Below are 18,160 nucleotides of genomic sequence, written 5' to 3' on the forward strand. Positions count from 1 at the left end.
GGTGTTTTTACAGCTCTTGTGCTAACCTCGATCAGAGCAGTCAAGTGCTCCACTGTATGTCCAAACCAGTCACCTGCCTAAGAATATATCAGAATTTTCTTTGTTCAAGCGTGGAAAATAGGTGCAGTGGGTCACTGTATTATACTAAGTGTGATTTTGCTGTCTTTGATATATATCAATAAACACTGTGTGCTTTATGCCATACCTTTCTGCTTCCCTAACTGAGAGATGCCTAGAGAGAATAGCGGGTGGCTGGCAAGGTTTGGGAAATACCTGCCAGAGATGGAAAGATGTGAACTGAGACCTCAGACTTGAAAAAGAACTGCAGAACCTCATTACACTGCCTTTTTTCCCCCTCTTTTTTTTTTTCTTTAAGAAAGAGGAACCCCAGACACCAGAAGGGCAATCAGGACACCCAGCTGAGCACACTCAGCACACCCCAGCTGCTCTAAATAAGAAGGATTAAGGGAGGGAGGGGATCCTCCCTGCTAAGCAAGAGGCCTATCAACTGTACTGAGAAAAAGGATTTGAAGGCATTAGGTTGTTTGAGTTTCTTGTGCTTAGTTGATGGGTTTTTTAAAGAGCAAATTGTCACTAGGTGAAACTGATGTGTTTTATGAAGAAAAATAATCAACCCAAACCAGGCTGCTGAATCACTGTATTTTGTTAAATAGGTTGTTTTTTCTTTAACAGTGGGAGGAAAGAAGAAAGAAATACAGCTGTGAAAGGCCTTCCAGAAGATTAAAGCGTTTATTAAGTGGGACGATAACAATAAATTGCAGAGTTGCTGGCCCTGTTACAGATGATGCATGTGAAATGATCCAACAGTTTGTGCTGTATTTTTCTATTTGCAGGGAAGCAATAAGCCGGCTGTGCGAAGCTGTATCAGGTACAAATGGAGCTATAAAAAAGCGGAAGGTAAATACTGTTTTAGCTGAGCATTAAATTTTCTCTATCTGCTTTTGATAAGTTGGATACATGATTCCCTAACAGGCTTCAGTCCATGCTGGAGTTAGTGCACGTTAATCCATCTGAACTGAGTGTAACATGAAAGCATTTGTAGCAGGGTGTTTAGCCTGCTTGGTTTGGGGCTGAGGCCATGTCCTCTCTTATTTTCTTCAGGATTAGTGCTTTGCCCAGAGTTCCTGCTCCTACCAGCCTTTGCAGTGCTCAGTGCCTTACAGGTTTTAGGTTCTGGCTGGTAAAATGTCAGAGGGTTTGTTTAGCAAAAGGGAGCTCATTCACTGGAGGATTTCCTGATTGTTAGTTATATATATAAAAAACACAAGTGAAACGGCAGTGTTTAGTGGGCAGATCGCTTATTAAATAACTGGGATGTAATGAGGGCCAACGTCAATGGCTGCTTTTGGGTCATGTCCAATGGAACTTATTGATCCCCTTCTGTAACTGGGGGGCCCGGGAGGAATGAACTTGCTGCTGAAAAATGAATACATGAGAGATTTTCTTGATTTACTCAGAAACGCTTTATGCCCAGGAAATGAAGCGGAGTTCAGCAGGAAAATTACATGTTCTGAATTACAGAGCCAGCTATAATATTTGGCTCACTTGGATTTTGTTTAAAACCTTTTTTCCCCATTATTGACATAAACCCATGCCTACAAGTATTGTATTCAAAGCTGATATTTGTTAGAAAATCTATTTGCATTTGATCAAGCTGTTATCCTTGCTCCACTGAATTTCTCAATAAGATATCGTAAAAACTACTTGAGTTTGATATGTTTCTGCCCCTGACAGACTTGGCTGATGGCCTCTTTCTTTTCTTTCTTTGTTCATAGCCTCCAGTGAAGTTTCTATCTTCTGTACTTGGCAAAAGTAACCTTCAGTTTTCTGGTGTGAATATAAAGCTGACCATTTCAACAAGCAGCCTCACTTTGATTAATGTTGACACGCAGCAGGTAGGATACATATAAATCTGTGTCCTTTTCTCCATACTCCTGTATTCTCCTTTCACAGCATCTGAAGAAAAGGCTGGGTACTTTGAAGGGAAAGCATCATCCTTTAGTTGTCTTGTGCTAGTAAAGCTGAATTACATGATGCCTCTGAATTTAAAAATGCGAGCACTTTGGAGGAATTGGACATGCAGCACATGCCCTTTTTGTTTATGATGGTGTCTTCCATAGGGAGGGATCCTTAAGCACTTGGCAAACTGTTTCTCAGTGAGTGTCTCTGTATGGTACCTAATAAAAAAGCACCAGTCCTGACAAGCTTCTGTAAAAGTCCTAGAGAAAAAAATTGTGATATAAATAATGAGTCAGAGCTTGGCTTTGGTGTCGTTCAAAGCTATTTTACAGCTGGGTAATATATGTACACAAGCAGTTATACTATGCAAAGTCTCTGGGCTCCTTAGAGATGTGTTCCTGAGAGCCTGGATCTGCCCTGGAACTGGGGCGTGCTCCCTTCTTGGCAGATGAGCTGAGGAGCTTTGTCCTGCCCACCTAATTCCTCTGTCAGCTGTTGGCTTCAGCTTCTAGCACAGCCTTGCCTGGGGCCAGCAGGGTTTCACTCCAAGTTGGAGCAGAGGACCATCAGGGAGGTAGTTGTGGCTCACTGGCTCTGAGGAATCACTGCACTGAGCTGATGCCATGCTGAAAGTTAAGCCGTTCTTGGGGGTTTGCCTGCAGCACAGAGGTCTTCTTGGACCCTGTGCTAGGAGGGGTAAGTTTATGGCACCAGGTTTCCCTTCCTTTCAGGTACAGCAGCAAAGGGCTTCCCCACAGCAGTTGAAACTGGGCTTGGCAGCTAAAGTATGAACCTTTTATCCAGTTCCTGCTTGTAGCAGGACTAAAAGCTGTCTGGACAGATCTCCTTCCAAACACACTGATGTGTCCGGTCACCACACACATGGGCATGCAAGGCACTGTCTTGAAATTCTTACTAGGTCTTTCATTACTAGACCTTTGCAAATGGAAAATTCTATTTATTCTATTCCTGTGCCGGCACCACGTTTCATTGTGTTTACACCTGCATAATCTATGGCACTTGATTTTATAATAAAGAACAGTTTGTCTCCAGAGATGAAGTAATGTTTGAAAACAAGAAAAGTTGATGCTTGATTTGGCTAGTGAAATTTCTACCAGACAACAGTTTGGTGCTAATGGTGAGAGAGGATATGATCAGAGTTTCAGTGGGGTCTGTTTGTAAAACTCCACCATTATATACCAAAGCATTTAAATAAAATTGTAGGTAATTTTTAAATGAATTAATATCTGAAGACTTTGTAAATGCATCCAGTGTCTCCAGTTATTTCCCTTTCAAGGTCTCATTGAGCTTCATACAGACCCGGTTAGAAGTTGGTTGAATTAATTCTAAAACCCCTTTAAGGAAGATTAGTCAGGGATTACTAAGCATGAATGGGTAGTCTCAAAAATATTCCTATTTTTATCTCCTTCCTTCACAAATGATATGTGCATGTATTAATGGATTGGGTTGTCATGAACTTAATTGCTTGCTCAATGAAGATATATGCTCTGCTGTTTGCTAAGTGTGTGGCACATGAGCATGTTTAACTAGTTTGTCATGCTTTTCAGATTATTGCCAACCATCACATGCAGTCCATCTCATTTGCTTCTGGAGGTGACCCAGTAAGTATTGATTTATAAGATATACTTCTGCAGGTATAATGAAATTATTATGAGACTAAAAGTACCTGCAAATGCTTCGCTTCATCACTTCCTATCCACAAGCACTAACAGAGTACACCACTCTTCTGGATCATGACCAGTAATACAAGAAAACCGAGGAAGTGAGACTGGAAAGGAGACATGGAATAGAGACTTAGTGGATCTTTGATAGATTCATAGTTAATTTTCCTGTTGCCAATCAGTGAGCTTCTGTTCATTCAAAAGCCCTCAGACTTGAGGATCTAAAAATAAGAACACATGAACATAGGAATTGCATCAGTTTGGTGGTCCCTATAATCCAATACCTGTCACAAAAGCAGTCAGCACTGGTACCTCTAGATTTTTAGATGAATTTTGAGTCAAACAGCTTCTATGAGACAGATGCGACATAACCTCGTTCTTCCTGCAGATGTGTTCTTCTCCTACTCATGAAGTCATTAATGTTTTCAATAAGAGGTTTTCTATTCTCTTCCAAACTCTTTATTGCAATGATTGTAAGCAGGCAATTTGTCATCCATACACATGCCCTATTCCCTCTTCAAATCTAAGCAAGCTCAGCCCTGCCAGCACTCTGAATTTCACACTCCATGTGGTACGAGAACAGTATTTCTTTAATCAGTATTTCTTTAATCAGTTTTGAATTTTCTGCCCTTCAATTTTGCTAAATGTCTCCCTGTTCTTGTGTTATGAAACATGGAAAAGAGAAGGCTCTGGATCATGCTCTTGGTAACACTGGGGTGGAAACCAGATCCAGCTTTGATTGGAAAATGACATATTTGCCCCTTTGAATTTAGGAGCAGGCAAGGGAAAAGAGCTGGGAACTGGCCCTGTGTGGCTGATGGATCTCTAGAGGGCCATGTGGGTGATGTAAGGAGCCCAGTTGCTCTGCTCTGCTCAGAGAGATGCTGCTCAAGCTGCCTGTGAACTGGAGCGTTCTGGAGCTGGGCTGGGAAGTGGGGAGGCAGCACGTGTGCAGGCTCTGCGCTGTCAGTCCTCTACCCAGAAAGGAGGCACAGCACAGGGCTGGTGCTGAAGTGCTACATCCTTAAAGATCACTTTTAAAGCTTAAGGCATTTTGAAAGTCTAAGAAGTTCGAATTTCACCTTTAGATGCCTGTGCTGTCCTAATACACCACACTACGATACAGCCCTTGGGCTTTGCAGGCCCTTCATGATGTGGATTTCCAGGTAGCTCCAACTGCTGAGACACTGTCGTGCTGAGCATCGGTGTGCTTCATTTCCAAATTCCAGTTCTCTTGATAGTTAAACAATTTAAATATGTCCTTAAGATGACTTGGTTTTGAAGTACGTGCCATGTCCTAGATTCTGGCTGTCTAGTTTGTCTTTATATAACATTTCCAGCTTGGAAAATTCAGGGATGTGTTTTCAGACCTCTGCTCAGCAGGTGGGATGACTAATTCTCCAGGGCTTGTTTACCTTTTTTTAGTAGTTTTTATATTGTTATCCTGCACTGGTTCTATTTAGTGATTCTATCAGATCTCATGGGCTACACAGGGCTGGGTTTGGTCAGTGCTTAAATCGCAGGACAGCCAGGAGATGTGCTTGCACTTAGATGTGCTGCAGGAAATGGGCTTGCTGGTGTGGCTGGTGATACTTTTCTCACTGGGAGAATATATAATAAAACGGAGGTCTGGCTCAGCAGTGGTAACTATAAATCTAGTGGCACTTCATGTAAGGGGCAATTTTGGTGGCTTGTTCAGGTAATTTTCCTAAGATTCTCTTTACATTTAAAATGGAGGAGAGTTTCCACAGGACACATCTCTCCACCTGCCCTTGCATTCAGGGTTTAAGCGCAGTTCAGTGTTGCTCTGCATTGTTAAGAAGCAGCACTATTCTGCCCAAGGATAAAGCTTATTCTGGCTTTATTTTAAAGCCTAGTCATCCATGCATGTACATAAACATTACAAAGGTACAAAAATAGCAGATACTGCTCCAGTTACTTTAGTTTCTAGTCGCTGCCTAGATCTAATTTATTTTGAAAGTGTATCCTATAACATTTATAAACTTTATGAAAAACCTGAAAGGAAAAGAAGGGAAATTGAGTTCACTAAACACATAAGAAATATTTAGTTTAAATGATATTAACTTTGGAGATTTAAAAAAAAATATGTAGGACAAGTTCTGCTGGCCCTAAGACCTGCCTCTCCTATCATTCATTGTGAATTATTAAATGATTGTTCTTGTGCATCTTGCAAATGGGGGCCTTGTTTCCTGCCAGCTGATTGCATCTTCCCTCAAGAGAGCCATGCCTTTAAGCTGTGAATTGCAATTTCCTCATCCCGCCTTAAAGATCCAAAATAACAAAATGCATCTTTAATAATTAAAAGAATGTTATTCATTACCTCACCATTTTTACTATAACACTGAATTATCAAGCAACTATTGCAGTATGACTAGAAATGTTAATTCTTCTATCCCAGTTCCCTTTTCAGTTTGACTAGGAAAAAAATGAGGATTATTTCAATGTTGGCTGGAAGGAGAATCTGAAACAGACAACTGATTATACTGAGGTGGTCTGATCTCAGCAGAAGCCTTGAGATCCAGAGTAATTTAACCTGAACGTAGCCAGCCTAAAATCAGTCAGTAGCAATTGAGATCAGGAAGCTATTGTATTCTGCAATATTCTAAAGATCAACTTCTCTCTAAGATGCCTTAAAAACTCAATCTTCATTCTACAAATCAGGAATATTCGAACTTGTCCTTTGCAGTATTTTAGCACTGTTTTATCTTCCACTGATATTGATAAGGAGTAAAGGCTTAGTCTTAGTGACTGGCAGTCATGCAGCTCTAATGCATTACACAGGAGGGGCTTGGAGCTCCATGGGAGCAGTGGAAGAGAGCAGCACTGCCTGCTTATGAGGCACCAGTTCTGTTTCTACTCCTCTTGCAGAGTTTGGAATTGAATACACAGCTTATTGAAGACCCAAAGAGTGCCAGATACTCTAATGCGTTTATTTCAAGAAAAAGATTCCAGGTCAATTACTGTGTCCATAGCTACTGGTGTGTCACCGATGTTTCCCTTAGCCCACTTTGCTAGTACCTCCAGTTGTTCTCCCTGAAAGAAGCATGCTTTTTAAAGCTAAAAATATTTGTCTTTATACTCAGTTGCTTTGCTGTGTTTGTAGGGTTGTTCATAATGATAATTTTAAAGACATATGTTGTCTTCTTTCCTAAAGGATACAACAGACTACGTTGCATACGTAGCAAAAGATCCTGTTAATCAGAGAGGTATGGAGACAATTTTCAGATTGTTATACATGTTTATATGATTGCTTTACCTCTACCAAAGAATTGTTTGAATTTTAAAATAAGAAAGCTACTGAACAGTTCAATGTTCTGTACAACTTCTGACTTTCCTGTATGGATATGGGTGATGGTATGCAGGCTGTGGCTTTAAATGCCATATTCTTTGTGCAACTAAGTGAGAATCTGCACGTCAGGCTAAAGCTGTACTAGCTGCTGGCTCCATGCAGGGGTAGGAGCCCTCCCAAACTGGCTTTGCCTGGCAAGGAAGGGCAGAAGAAGGGCAGAGCCTGGCAAGTTACTCTGGGGCAACTTCCAGATGTGTGAAGGGTAGCAAATGAGCCTCCTTATCTAACCCAGACTTCTGGGTGTGTTGCAGGAAGGCAGAGTGGGGTATATGCTCAGGTGCATCAGAGCTTCTCGATATAAAATCCCTTTCCTTCACTCTCATTATTTGCCTACAGTACAAGAAAAACTGGCCTTTGGCTGCTTTCATGCCAAACAGTTCTCAGAGCAACACTGCCAATGGCTATGAAGTTGGTAGTGGCACTTCACAGGAGACCTCACTCTGAGGTGCTGTGGATGGCTCAGAAGATCGGGATGTTTTCTGGAGAAGCTGGGCCTTACAGTCTGGTCTGCCACCTCTCTGTACCTCCATCACTGCTGTTTGGAAAAACTTAGGGCAATCTGTGAGTTCACCAGTAAGTGCCGGTATTGATGCTGGGATGCGCAGAACTCGTGTTGCCTGGCAGCCTGCAGGCAGGGCTGGCAGCTGGCCCAGCACCATCCCTGAGTGCTATCTCATGGTGGCTCTGCAGAGGGGAGAGCCCATCCTGGGCAGAGGGCACTTGCTACTGGAGCGAGTTTCCTGAGGTGGTGTGTGAGAACAAGGACTGGTGAAAGGAGTATGGTCTTGCCCTGAGAGAGCTCTTGTGTTTTCCTGCTGTTTCACATGAAAACTGCACGCTGGCAGGGCTGCTTCTCTCCCCGGCTTCTGCTTACTGTCAGGTAGGGACAGAAAAAGAGATACAGGAGCACCCCATGCAGGAAGCATAAATGGAGAGTTTCCTTTATTGAAATATAAGTTGATACTATGATAAAAGAATGCTTAGAGCAATTTTCTTACCAAAAATCTCAGTCTATGTAATGTCCTAAAGCTATCTAGTTGTGTAATTTCATGCCCAGCTTTTCTGCTGTAAGCAAAATAGCTTATGTCTCTCTTTTCTGGTATAAAGTGTATTTACTTAATTAAAGTAACATGTCTCTTTGCAGCATGCCACATACTGGAATGTCCCAATGGGATGGCGCAGGAGGTGATAAACACCATAGGGCAGGCTTTTGAGCTCCGGTTCAGACAGTACCTGAAGAACCCCTCTAGCCTGGTTACGTCTAATGAAAGGTCAGCACTTTCTCAGTCACTTAACTGGGGGTTTCATTCTCTTTAGTACTTTTCAGGAAAACAACATACTCCAGAAAGTGATCCATAAATAAGATGCTTTGGATATGCTTTCTGGATATATGCTAATTGTAATATGTGCTGTATGTACAGAGTATAATAGATTAAAATTAGCTTATTCCAGTAAACTCCACTGATGTCTGTGACATCTGTAGAGGTGCGTAACAGATAATTTAGCTGTATTGTTCCTTAGCTAAAACAGCCCTCTCTTAAGTCATGCAAGTAAGCTGAACAAATGTTCAAATTACTCTTCCCAAGTAAGTTCAACTCTGTAAGTTCAGCGTAAACACACACAGAGGTCAGCCCTGATCCATGCCAAGTTTAAACATGCTGTATTTCTGGAAAGTGTGTGGTGGTGGAATAAAGCCATTGTAATTCACCTTTCTGCTATTCTGCTTGTGTCCTGGCAGTGGCCTCTCATTCCACCAGGCGTGACTTAGATCAGCCTCGTGTGCTGAAATAAACACAGCCACTGCTTAGCATTTCAACAAATGAAGCCCTGTCCTCTGCACATCGCTCAAAATATAGTGCCTAGATTAATTTCAGGAGCACAATTTCCCATTTCATTTACCCTTTTTCTGTTGCACCGGGGATGCAATTCTTGCTCTAATTTATAGCTCTCCTCATAGGTTAGCTATGCCTATTTTTCTCTGTCTTGTCTTTACTGTAACACCAAATTTGATTGCTTGCCACCTCCCACAAGTAGGTAAAACAGTAATGCTGCTTAACTGCATCCTGAACACCGGGAGTCACTGTGCAGGCGGTGTCCCTGGTACAGTGCCTAACGCAAGATAGCAGAACTGGTTTTATTGCATAACAGCAGCCCCAGCTCCAGTTTATATTTATTTCATTCTACAGAGTGGTTCTTGCCATTCCACTGCTAATACTGGTCTGTTTTCCCTAGGGACAATAAGCAGAGGAAAAGCCTTTCTGATGAAAGTGTGCTAGGTTATGCCACAAGTAAATCAGAGTGAGGAGAAATGGAACAGGCTAATTAAATTCCCTCCTTCAGCCTAACCTGTAGCCAGCCTCAGAGAACGGTCCTCAGGCAGAGAAGTTGAATATTGCTGTGTGAATGAGTCACTCCCTTCCAAACTACTATGAATCACATAATCAAATACTTGCACTGCATATCACATAATCAACTACTTGAACTTTATCTCTTTCCTGCTTGAGGCCTTTTATCCAATTATATTCTGAATTAAGATTTGAGATGAGTTTTTTATTTCGGGACCGGAGACAGTACAGGAAGCACCTAGTTGTTTTGCAGTGTATCAGCTGTACATTTAAACTATCATCATTCTGGTTTAGCTCAAGAAAAACATTGGGTGCTCTCCTTCATGTTTTCTTCCAGCTGAAACAGAACAGTTATATTGATTATGGTTATTAAAATCAGGGTACATTCAGGAAAACTACTTTTTTTTTTTTTTTTTTTCTGGTAGCAATATTTGATTTTCTGAAACAGTTGCAGGCTTTTCTAACTAAATGCCATGAGGTTTTCATTTTCTCTTGTAAGTGTTGCCTCCCCCTCACCCTGGATTTATAGAACTGAGACAAGAAGCCAGAGGAATTAGTTTTATGGTCTACATTTTGGACACCTTAATGAACAATGCTTTGGCACGCTTCTCTTAAAGTTTCAGTAGGTGGCTCTTATATTTTCAAGTCAAAGAAAAGGGATTTGGGCTGCCTGTTGCTAAGAAAATGAGTGTACCTCCCTGCACCCGAAACTCCAGTGACTGCTGGAGCGGGTCCAGAGAAGGGCAACAGAGCTGGTGAAGGGTCTGGAGCACAAAGCTGATAAGGAATGGCTGAGGGAACTGGGCATGTTTAGTGTGGAGAAGAGAAGGCTCAGGGGGGACCTTATTGCTCTAACTGCCTGAAAGGAAGATGGAAAGAGCAGGTGGCTGGCCTCCTCTCCCAAGTAACAAGTGATAGAACAAGAGGAAATGGCCTCAAGCTGCAGCAGGGGAGGTTTAGACTGGGTATTACGAAAATTTTCTTTACCAAGAGAGTGATCAAGCATTGGAACAGGCTGCCTGGGGCAGTGGTAGAATCACCATCCCAGGAAGTGTTCAAAAACCATGTAGACGAGGCCCTTAGTTACATGGTTTGCTGGTGGACTTGGCAGTCCTGGGGTGAAGGTTGGACTTGATGTTCTTAAAGGTCTTTTCCAACCTAGTTGATTCTATGATTCCATTTTTAATTCAGGAAGAAGTAACTGGAAAAATAAATCTCTGAAATTTCAGGCCCAAAGCCCTTTACAGCCTCCATATGGCTGATCTGTGTATTGTGCGACGTGCAAACACTGGGGACATTTGCCTACACTAGAAAGCAGTTGATTACATCAGTCACCTTTCTCCCTTTCCCCTCCCCCCCATATTTTTTCAGCGAGGCAGCAAATGCTAATGGATCAGCTGGGAATTCGCAGGAGAGGGAGGATCGTGAATATTACAACGAAATTCCAGGGAAAGAGCCTCCCACCGGTGGAGTATTAGACATGCGAATGAAAGTGCAAACAGAGCAAAGGGCTAACTGTCTTACACAGTGCAAAAAGCACTACTGCTTGGTAAGTACATCATCTTCTGGGATAACTGTTCACTGCCTGTTATGGGAATGAATAATAAAGTGTTACTGTGGTGTAAAGCATGGCATTAACATCAGAACCAGGTCCTGATTATCCTGGGAAAAGGTTTTTTAGGCTAGATTTAATGATGCTTAGTACATAATTGAATCCCAAAGCACTTTCTGAATATTAACTCGTTTGTCCTTAGAGTACTTTTAGGAGACCAAGTAATATTCCCTTGTTCTCTTGTTAGCTGTGAGAAGAAAATAGATACAGATTAAAATGGCTTGTCTGAGAGAACATCTGCAATATCTGGGACCTCCTGGCTCCTAATTCTGAGATCTGATAAATATTTCATCCTGTCCATTATGCTCTACAACCTATACATACAACATTAACTGATTGCAATGTATATACAACATTAATTACCCTTGAAGTATTTCAAGAGGCTCTGTTAAATCAGTCACAGCAGCAAAAGATGCATATATCTGTGGCTCTTGACTGGAATAGTGGGGAATAAAACCCAAGAAATCAGGGAGTAAAACCAGCTGAGTTCACGCTGACTGCACAGACTTCAAAGCCTGCTGTACGAGTTCTTGGAAACACCGGCATTTCCCCACTCAGGGAAGGAGGCAGCACTGCTTTGCTCAGAGGGAGTGCACTCGGATGCACCCGCTGGAATCCAGTTGGTGCTGTCTAAAAATTTGCTGCTCCCAAGTGTTATCTGTGTCGGGCAACAACTGCTCCCAGGTTCCCATGTGTTCCTGTGCTACATTTCCATCCACTTACTGCTTTGTTAACCTCAACCATATACCTCATCTTGGCTCTGGGCCTGCTGGTCTCCAACAGTTCTCTAAAAAGATGTTTGATGATACCCCAGGTTTGTATGTGAAGCTTGCCAGAGTTGTTGCAAGGGGTTACCCTGCAAATGATTTTTTTTCACAGGGTGTTACTTTCTTGTTTTTCCTCTCAGTTCTGATGACCTTTCAGTGCTGCACAGACAACTCGGGCACCATTTCACTTTCAAATCATGATGCTTGTACTTATTTCTCGTTGCTTTTATTGCAAGAAACATTTATAAGAAAATCTGAACTGTATTACCTAGAAGTTATACTGCATATACTAAATCTTAGATATAAAACTGGGCAGTTAACAGTCTTTGTGAGGTTGGAGTATGTCCAGTCATGATGCCCTATAGAAAGAAGAGTATCAGCACGAAATATTATTTGAGGAGATAGGAAGTTTTTGGTGAAGATACATTTAGTTACCTGTATTCCCATTAACAGGTGCATGGATGTTTTAAGTTACCTGACATTTCTAAGGGATTACTTTATGTGACTGTTTTTACAATTTTTGTACAGACAGGCAGCCCAACATTCATCAATATATATGAAAATTGTCCAGAAGAAAACAAAACTGTGGGTATGTACTCTCTTTTCATTCTCATGCATATGCAGAATTAACCAAGGCAGACTGCCCGCAAGAGTTACCCCTTGGCTTTTGATACAATGGAGAAAAGTGTTCTACTTAGTGGGCCATTTCTAGTTCCTTAGATGAAGGGTAGACAAAAAAGCCTTACAGCTTTTCTAAAGGCCACTAATCTGTCTTCATGTCTGCTGGCAGACTTACTCGGTTTACTTGTCATGATACTGTACAGTAGCTCTTTGTTTTTTATTCTTTCATACTCTTTGGTGTTTTATTCCCTTTCATACCATTTGAAAAAGAAAGATACTTCATTGCTTATCAGTCTCTGAAAATACCCCTTCCCCTACAAATGCTCAATGAGACCCAAATTATCAGCATTGAGTTGTTGTTCCAATGGAGCCCATGCCCTTGGTTCCAGAGTCACTGGCTTCTCAGTGTGACTGGGCCCTTCCCCTGCCTTGGGCAGCTTTGTGCCTGAGATCAATTTGCCTTTAGCAATATCTGCTCTCTGGGACTCCAGGAGATCATCAGCCTGCATCTTTTTCTGGACTTCCTTTGCTACAGCTGATGCCCTGAGCACATTTCCTCAGCTCATCTCTTTCACTGCATAATGAGGTCCTTTTTGAATTCCCACCTGCACTGCTCTTAAAGTGATCCATTACACTCTCTGCAGGGGATAGTTCAGTTTCTTGTGTTATTTCTGATTTAAGGAAAGGAGAATCAAATGAATTCTACAAAGACAGGGTGAATAAATAAAAGAATGAATGAATAGATCTATGAATAAAACATTTGCTAGAGCAAAACTATGTGTGCTATTTGGCTAGCTGAAGTGCTATTATTTTCATACCCTGCAGGGGATATTCTGTTAGCCTGTTCCTGGGCTTGGATCCTAACCTGACAGATGTGGCTTTGGCTCTCTAGACAGAGCCACAAAGTGCCAACCTCCTCCATCTTCCCTGCTCCACCAGAATAACAAGAGAGAGAATTGTTCAGCTTCCCAGAAGCTTTTTTTGTGGTGCAGAGGGGAAGGAAAGGGTTTTGCAACAAACAGCATATATGGCTTATGTCTCTGTGAAGTCATATGTATTAATTTCTTTTCAGTCAGCAGGGGGTTTACTGCTGACATTGATTGAAGCAGAACTGAATCAGTGTGTAATGCTTTTGAAAACTTCATTCTAGCTCATTTTGGAGAGCGTACCTTGTGCCTTCTAGCCATATGGAAAAACTAGTTCATCTGCCAATTTTTCTTTTCCTTCTGAATGACTTTAGTGGATGTATAAGAACAACAATGTTCCTATTTCAGCTTTTATAGTTATTTTAACTTGATTTAAAAAAAAAAAAAAAAGGAAATCTGTGCATACTATATACTAATTGCAGGTAACTGTGTTGAAAGATCACAGAAGACAAAAAAAGAGGCAACATTATTGAAGCCTGCCTACAAAACAGATCTTTTTGATGATCCGTGTTACATCAACACTCAGACCCTGCAGTCTGCAGTCTGTACAGCCCGCGGTACAGCAACAATACAGACCCATGGGAGCCCACTGCGTCAGGCCAGCAGGTCCCATTGCAATACCATATCTTTTCTCAGATTTGAAAAGAGGGGGTCTTGTTATCTGTGTCTTCTGTAGTTGACTTATGACAATAAATAGTGTTACACACACAATAATGAGCAAGTCTTTAGGGTGATATAAAAGCTTGTGACTGCACTATACCTCAGGGTATATGCTCAAGATCTTAACCACTTTAAGGCAGAAGTGGCCTCAGATGCCTTTGCTTCACAGGCAGTAGCACACAAAGTCAAAGTGGGATCATTATGACCATGTTTTCTCAGTTTTTGCATACGTGACCTTTGAATCTCTTCCAATAATTTCTAAGTCAAGCTGTTTGATCAGTAGTAAGTATTAAATGTATGTCAAATTAAGTCTTGATTTACAGACTCAAAGTGGTGGATATCCATTAAATGACTATATAGTTGTACTGGTTGTCCTCATTGAAAATACTTCATTTATTAGCTTTGTCTTTTATGGTTTCCCATTGGCTGTTTTCTCTGTCAGATTTGGCTCCACATAAGAAAGTGGGCAAAGGACTGGACAGAACTGCAGTAAAGGAAATCTGTGACCATTGAGATATTTCCAACCCGGGGCTGTATTATGCTCTAAAAGGAACTGGCTATATCCTGAGAAGTCTTAGGTTGCACAATTCCATTGAAGAAATGGTATCCTCTTATTTTCCTTAGAAAAATCCTGCCTGTGAATCATTTGCAGTCTGACTGGCTATATCCCAAACCACCCAGTTTTGTTAGTACATTCAGTAATTGTTCGTTTTTTCACAGCAGATGCATCATACTGTAATCCTTCCCTTCTGGCTACGTTGGCCATGTTGTCTTACATTCCTGCACATAGCTGGAGCCACTCAAAATGACACTCGCAATGATCCATGACAATCTCTTCAGAGCTTGTTAAGGAAGAAGGAAAAACTGGATCTTTAAAAAAAAAAAAAACAACCAAAAACCAACAAACCAAACAGTGGCTAAACCCCATCAAATATCTTGTTTTTATAGGGAAGATTTGACTTTTTAATACACCCAAAGAAATACAAACCCAAAACAGTAGAGCATCAGACAAATTCCTGTTTCCAATCCCTGTTGCCTAGCGACCCAAAGCTTTCCCATCTAAGGTACGAGAGGAGATGGTGTGATAATTTTACCTAATGCACTGGAGGCTTGTGAGCATTCATATGTGCATAACGTTACACTCTGTAAGACTGGTTTGAGCACAGCTTCAAGACTGCTGAATATTTTAAAAGCTAATAAGAAATACTGTCTTGCATCCTTTTAGGGTGAAGTTCTAGGTGGAGTGTCCAATACATTCCCTTTCATTTAATTTTAGAGTTACCGGAAGCTGTTCAGCAGAGTGCCACAAGCAACACAGCTGGTCTCTGTGTTCTGCCACAAATAAAGCAGCAGCTAAAGAATGAAGACTGTTACCATGGCAAATTAAACAGGAAAGCAGCAGAGAGCCTCTTAGTCAACGATGGGGATTTTCTGGTGCGAGAGAGCACAACGTCACCTGGCCAGTATGTCCTCAGTGGACTTCAGGGAGGGCAAGCAAAGCATCTGCTTTTGGTGGACCCTGAGGGCAAGGTATGAACATCTCATATGCTGAAATGTCAGGGCTGCTCAGATATTTCAGTCAAAATGAATGCATGGGTGCATTCCAGGAAGTGGAACTGATTGGATTTCATCCAGGTTAATTTAAATTTAGCCAGTGATTTCAGCAGGTCTGAAAGTTAAATTCAAGAACTTACAAGCACCAAAGTACCATGGAAATAGAAGTGAGGTACTTAAATGTTGTTAGTCCAGGTGCTGATAATTAGTGTATACACTTAATACATCCTTTGAGTTGTTATTATATTGCTAGAAAAATAACCCTAACATTAAGTAATGAATTTGATCAGTAACACACTTCTGGATACAGAAAAGGTAGAGCTGGTCACTTCAGTTCTACTGGATTCTGCTCAGGGCTAGAAGAGCACTCTTGAGTGACATCTCAGAGGAGAGAGTAAATCAGAAAATTAATCCTCAGTGGGATTTAGGGAAAAATATCTCTCTTATGGAGGTGGAGAGGAGCTTATTTCATTCCCCTTAGCAGAATCAGCCTGGTTCTACATTCAGTGTTTTTAACTTGGCCCTCTGTTTTTCATGTCAGCTAACGGTAGGTCAAAGGATAAGTCTGAACTGTTGTGTACAGCCTAATGATCCCGCTCTGGTGAGTTCAGTGGCTTTAATGCCTTTTGACTTTAATGCACTAGGCTCACGTCCAACCAGTTATAAGCACAATCTAACCATAAATATATTCTTTTGCTTTCATTAGGTGAGAACCAAAGACCATATATTTGATAGTGTGGGTCATCTTATTCAGTATCACATGGAAAATAATTTGCCAATCATCTCTTCTGGAAGCGAAGTGAGCTTGAAGCAGCCTGTAAGGAAAGACAGTAATGTGGGACACGTGCAGTATCACAAATAATCCCTTGGATCTCACAAATCCCAAGACAATTCATGTTTGAAAACTGTCTAGAACTTTCTATTATGAAGACAATTCAAAACAGTAGAGACTGCACTTTCTGCTGCTGTTCCAGAAGACCCTTTTGTGTGTGTATGTATGAATATATGTATATGTGTATATCTATGTAGATCTGTAGAGATCAACAGGCATAGTTATATAGATATATATAATCTTAATGAAATTACACCTTCAGAGTGGGAGATTCATTTGTGAGAAGGTATTTTAGACATGCACAAATGTCACTTTCAAGGTCATACTGAATCAGTAACTATTTAAAAGCACAATTAAACCTCTACATGCAAATGCTCACTTGAACGAACTGCTGGAACATTAGTATGTGCCTTTTAGCTTAGGATTATTGGAAACCAATATTATTTATACTGAATTAGTTTTGGGTGGTTAAACAAACATGTCTATGCTGTTAACTATTTGCCAAAACAAGTACAATTTGAATATTACTAAAATGTCATCTGCTTTCGATAGACACTAACAATTTCATTTTGCTTGTAACAGCACTTTACTAGCAAGTAATGTTTGAAATGAGTAGCATTCACAATACAGAAAGGTTGTCCGTTTTCTTAATCATTTTTTATCACTGTCTGACGACTCAAAGATTTGAGATTATGCAACATTTACAAAGTTGAAATTAATATATGTAATATAATTTTGGAATAGAACTTGTTAAAGGACAAGCATGCTAGATCCTAATATTTTTGTCTTGCATATGATTTTACTATTACTACCAATTAATACTGGAGACATCTCTTTTTAAAGGTAGCCTAAATATATTTTCATTGATTACATAGTTGTTTACAAACTAGAGAAGCGGAACAAAACTAATGATACATTTTGAAAGAAAACTATTTAAAAGATGTTTGAACTTTGCATGTGCTCTTATCCAATGTTCTTTCCAAAACAAGATACAGTTTTCCCTTTCTTCACGTAGAGTCCATTTGTTCCTAAACATGGTAAAAAGTCTTTTAAAGGAAACCTATGAATTGTTTTGCCACAATAAATAAATATGAACAATCCTATATTCAGAGTGTACCATGATTTCTTGGGCCTCCTGCTGAAGAAACAGTGATTTAATATGTAATTAAAGAAAGGCAAGGGAGATTCAGGGAATGAACTGGTCGTCCAGGTGACGGCCTGAGAAAGTTGTCCCCTTAAGATAAGGAATGTCTTCTGGCATGAGCAGGAACATTCTGTCTGTCTCCCAGCCCACTGTCTCAGTTCCATAAGGCAGACAATGATTGCGGACTTCAGCAGTTGCTGGAAAACTTGACTATAAAAAAAATAATGCTATTCTTTTGCCTGTGTTCATGTTAAATGGGACACTATAGTAAGAGCTCTTCCCATTAGAAAACAAGAGTGGTCATATACACATAAAATTATTGAAGACAAAAGCTTCCTTGCAGGGGAAAATATGATGTTAAGTGCCACACTGACTTAAAAAACATCTTTTTCTTATCCTCAGTTAATAGGCATAGAATATATTTTATTCCTTGATAATAACATGATTAAAATACTTAATTGCATATACTGAAGCAGTGAGAAGCTTTAAAACATGAGTAGTTTATTTCCTTGCTAATAGTCTAGCATTATTGATACCTCAATCCTCCAGACTATAAGCTCAAGCTTATGCCAGTTCTATCCTATGCAAGGTTTTCACCTATGAAGGAGGCCCCAGCAAGAGTTTGTGCTCGAGCTTTGCGCCACTGTGAGGATAGCTGGCAAGAAAC

The 18,160-nt window shown here is 40.7% G+C and overlaps 1 protein-coding gene across 3 annotated transcripts in view; it reads left to right on the top strand.

Moving 5' to 3' along the window:
* The window catches only part of SHC4 (SHC adaptor protein 4), a 32,070-nt gene extending 14,618 nt beyond the window's left edge, over nt 1–17,452 (top strand). The window contains exons 3-12 of one of the 3 annotated variants that reach the window (XR_003993285.1): nt 855–918; nt 1,797–1,916; nt 3,549–3,602; nt 6,838–6,889; nt 8,177–8,303; nt 10,749–10,926; nt 12,285–12,345; nt 13,726–13,909; nt 15,240–15,493; nt 16,224–17,452. Coding sequence is in view for 2 of the 3 variants with exons in the window: in XM_030498254.1 (XP_030354114.1) it covers nt 855–918; nt 1,797–1,916; nt 3,549–3,602; nt 6,838–6,889; nt 8,177–8,303; nt 10,749–10,926; nt 12,285–12,345; nt 13,726–13,905; nt 15,240–15,493; nt 16,224–16,379 (1,246 nt within the window). In the remaining variant the exon portion in view is untranslated. The remainder of the gene's footprint in view (nt 1–854; nt 919–1,796; nt 1,917–3,548; nt 3,603–6,837; nt 6,890–8,176; nt 8,304–10,748; nt 10,927–12,284; nt 12,346–13,725; nt 13,910–15,239; nt 15,494–16,223) is intronic. The other 2 variants (XM_030498254.1, XM_030498255.1) reach the window with 2 other exon arrangements.
* Nucleotides 17,453–18,160: the final 708 nt, after the last annotated feature.

The sequence above is a fragment of the Strigops habroptila genome, chromosome 9, assembly GCF_004027225.2.
Source record: "Strigops habroptila isolate Jane chromosome 9, bStrHab1.2.pri, whole genome shotgun sequence".
NCBI lineage: Eukaryota > Metazoa > Chordata > Aves > Psittaciformes > Psittacidae > Strigops > Strigops habroptila.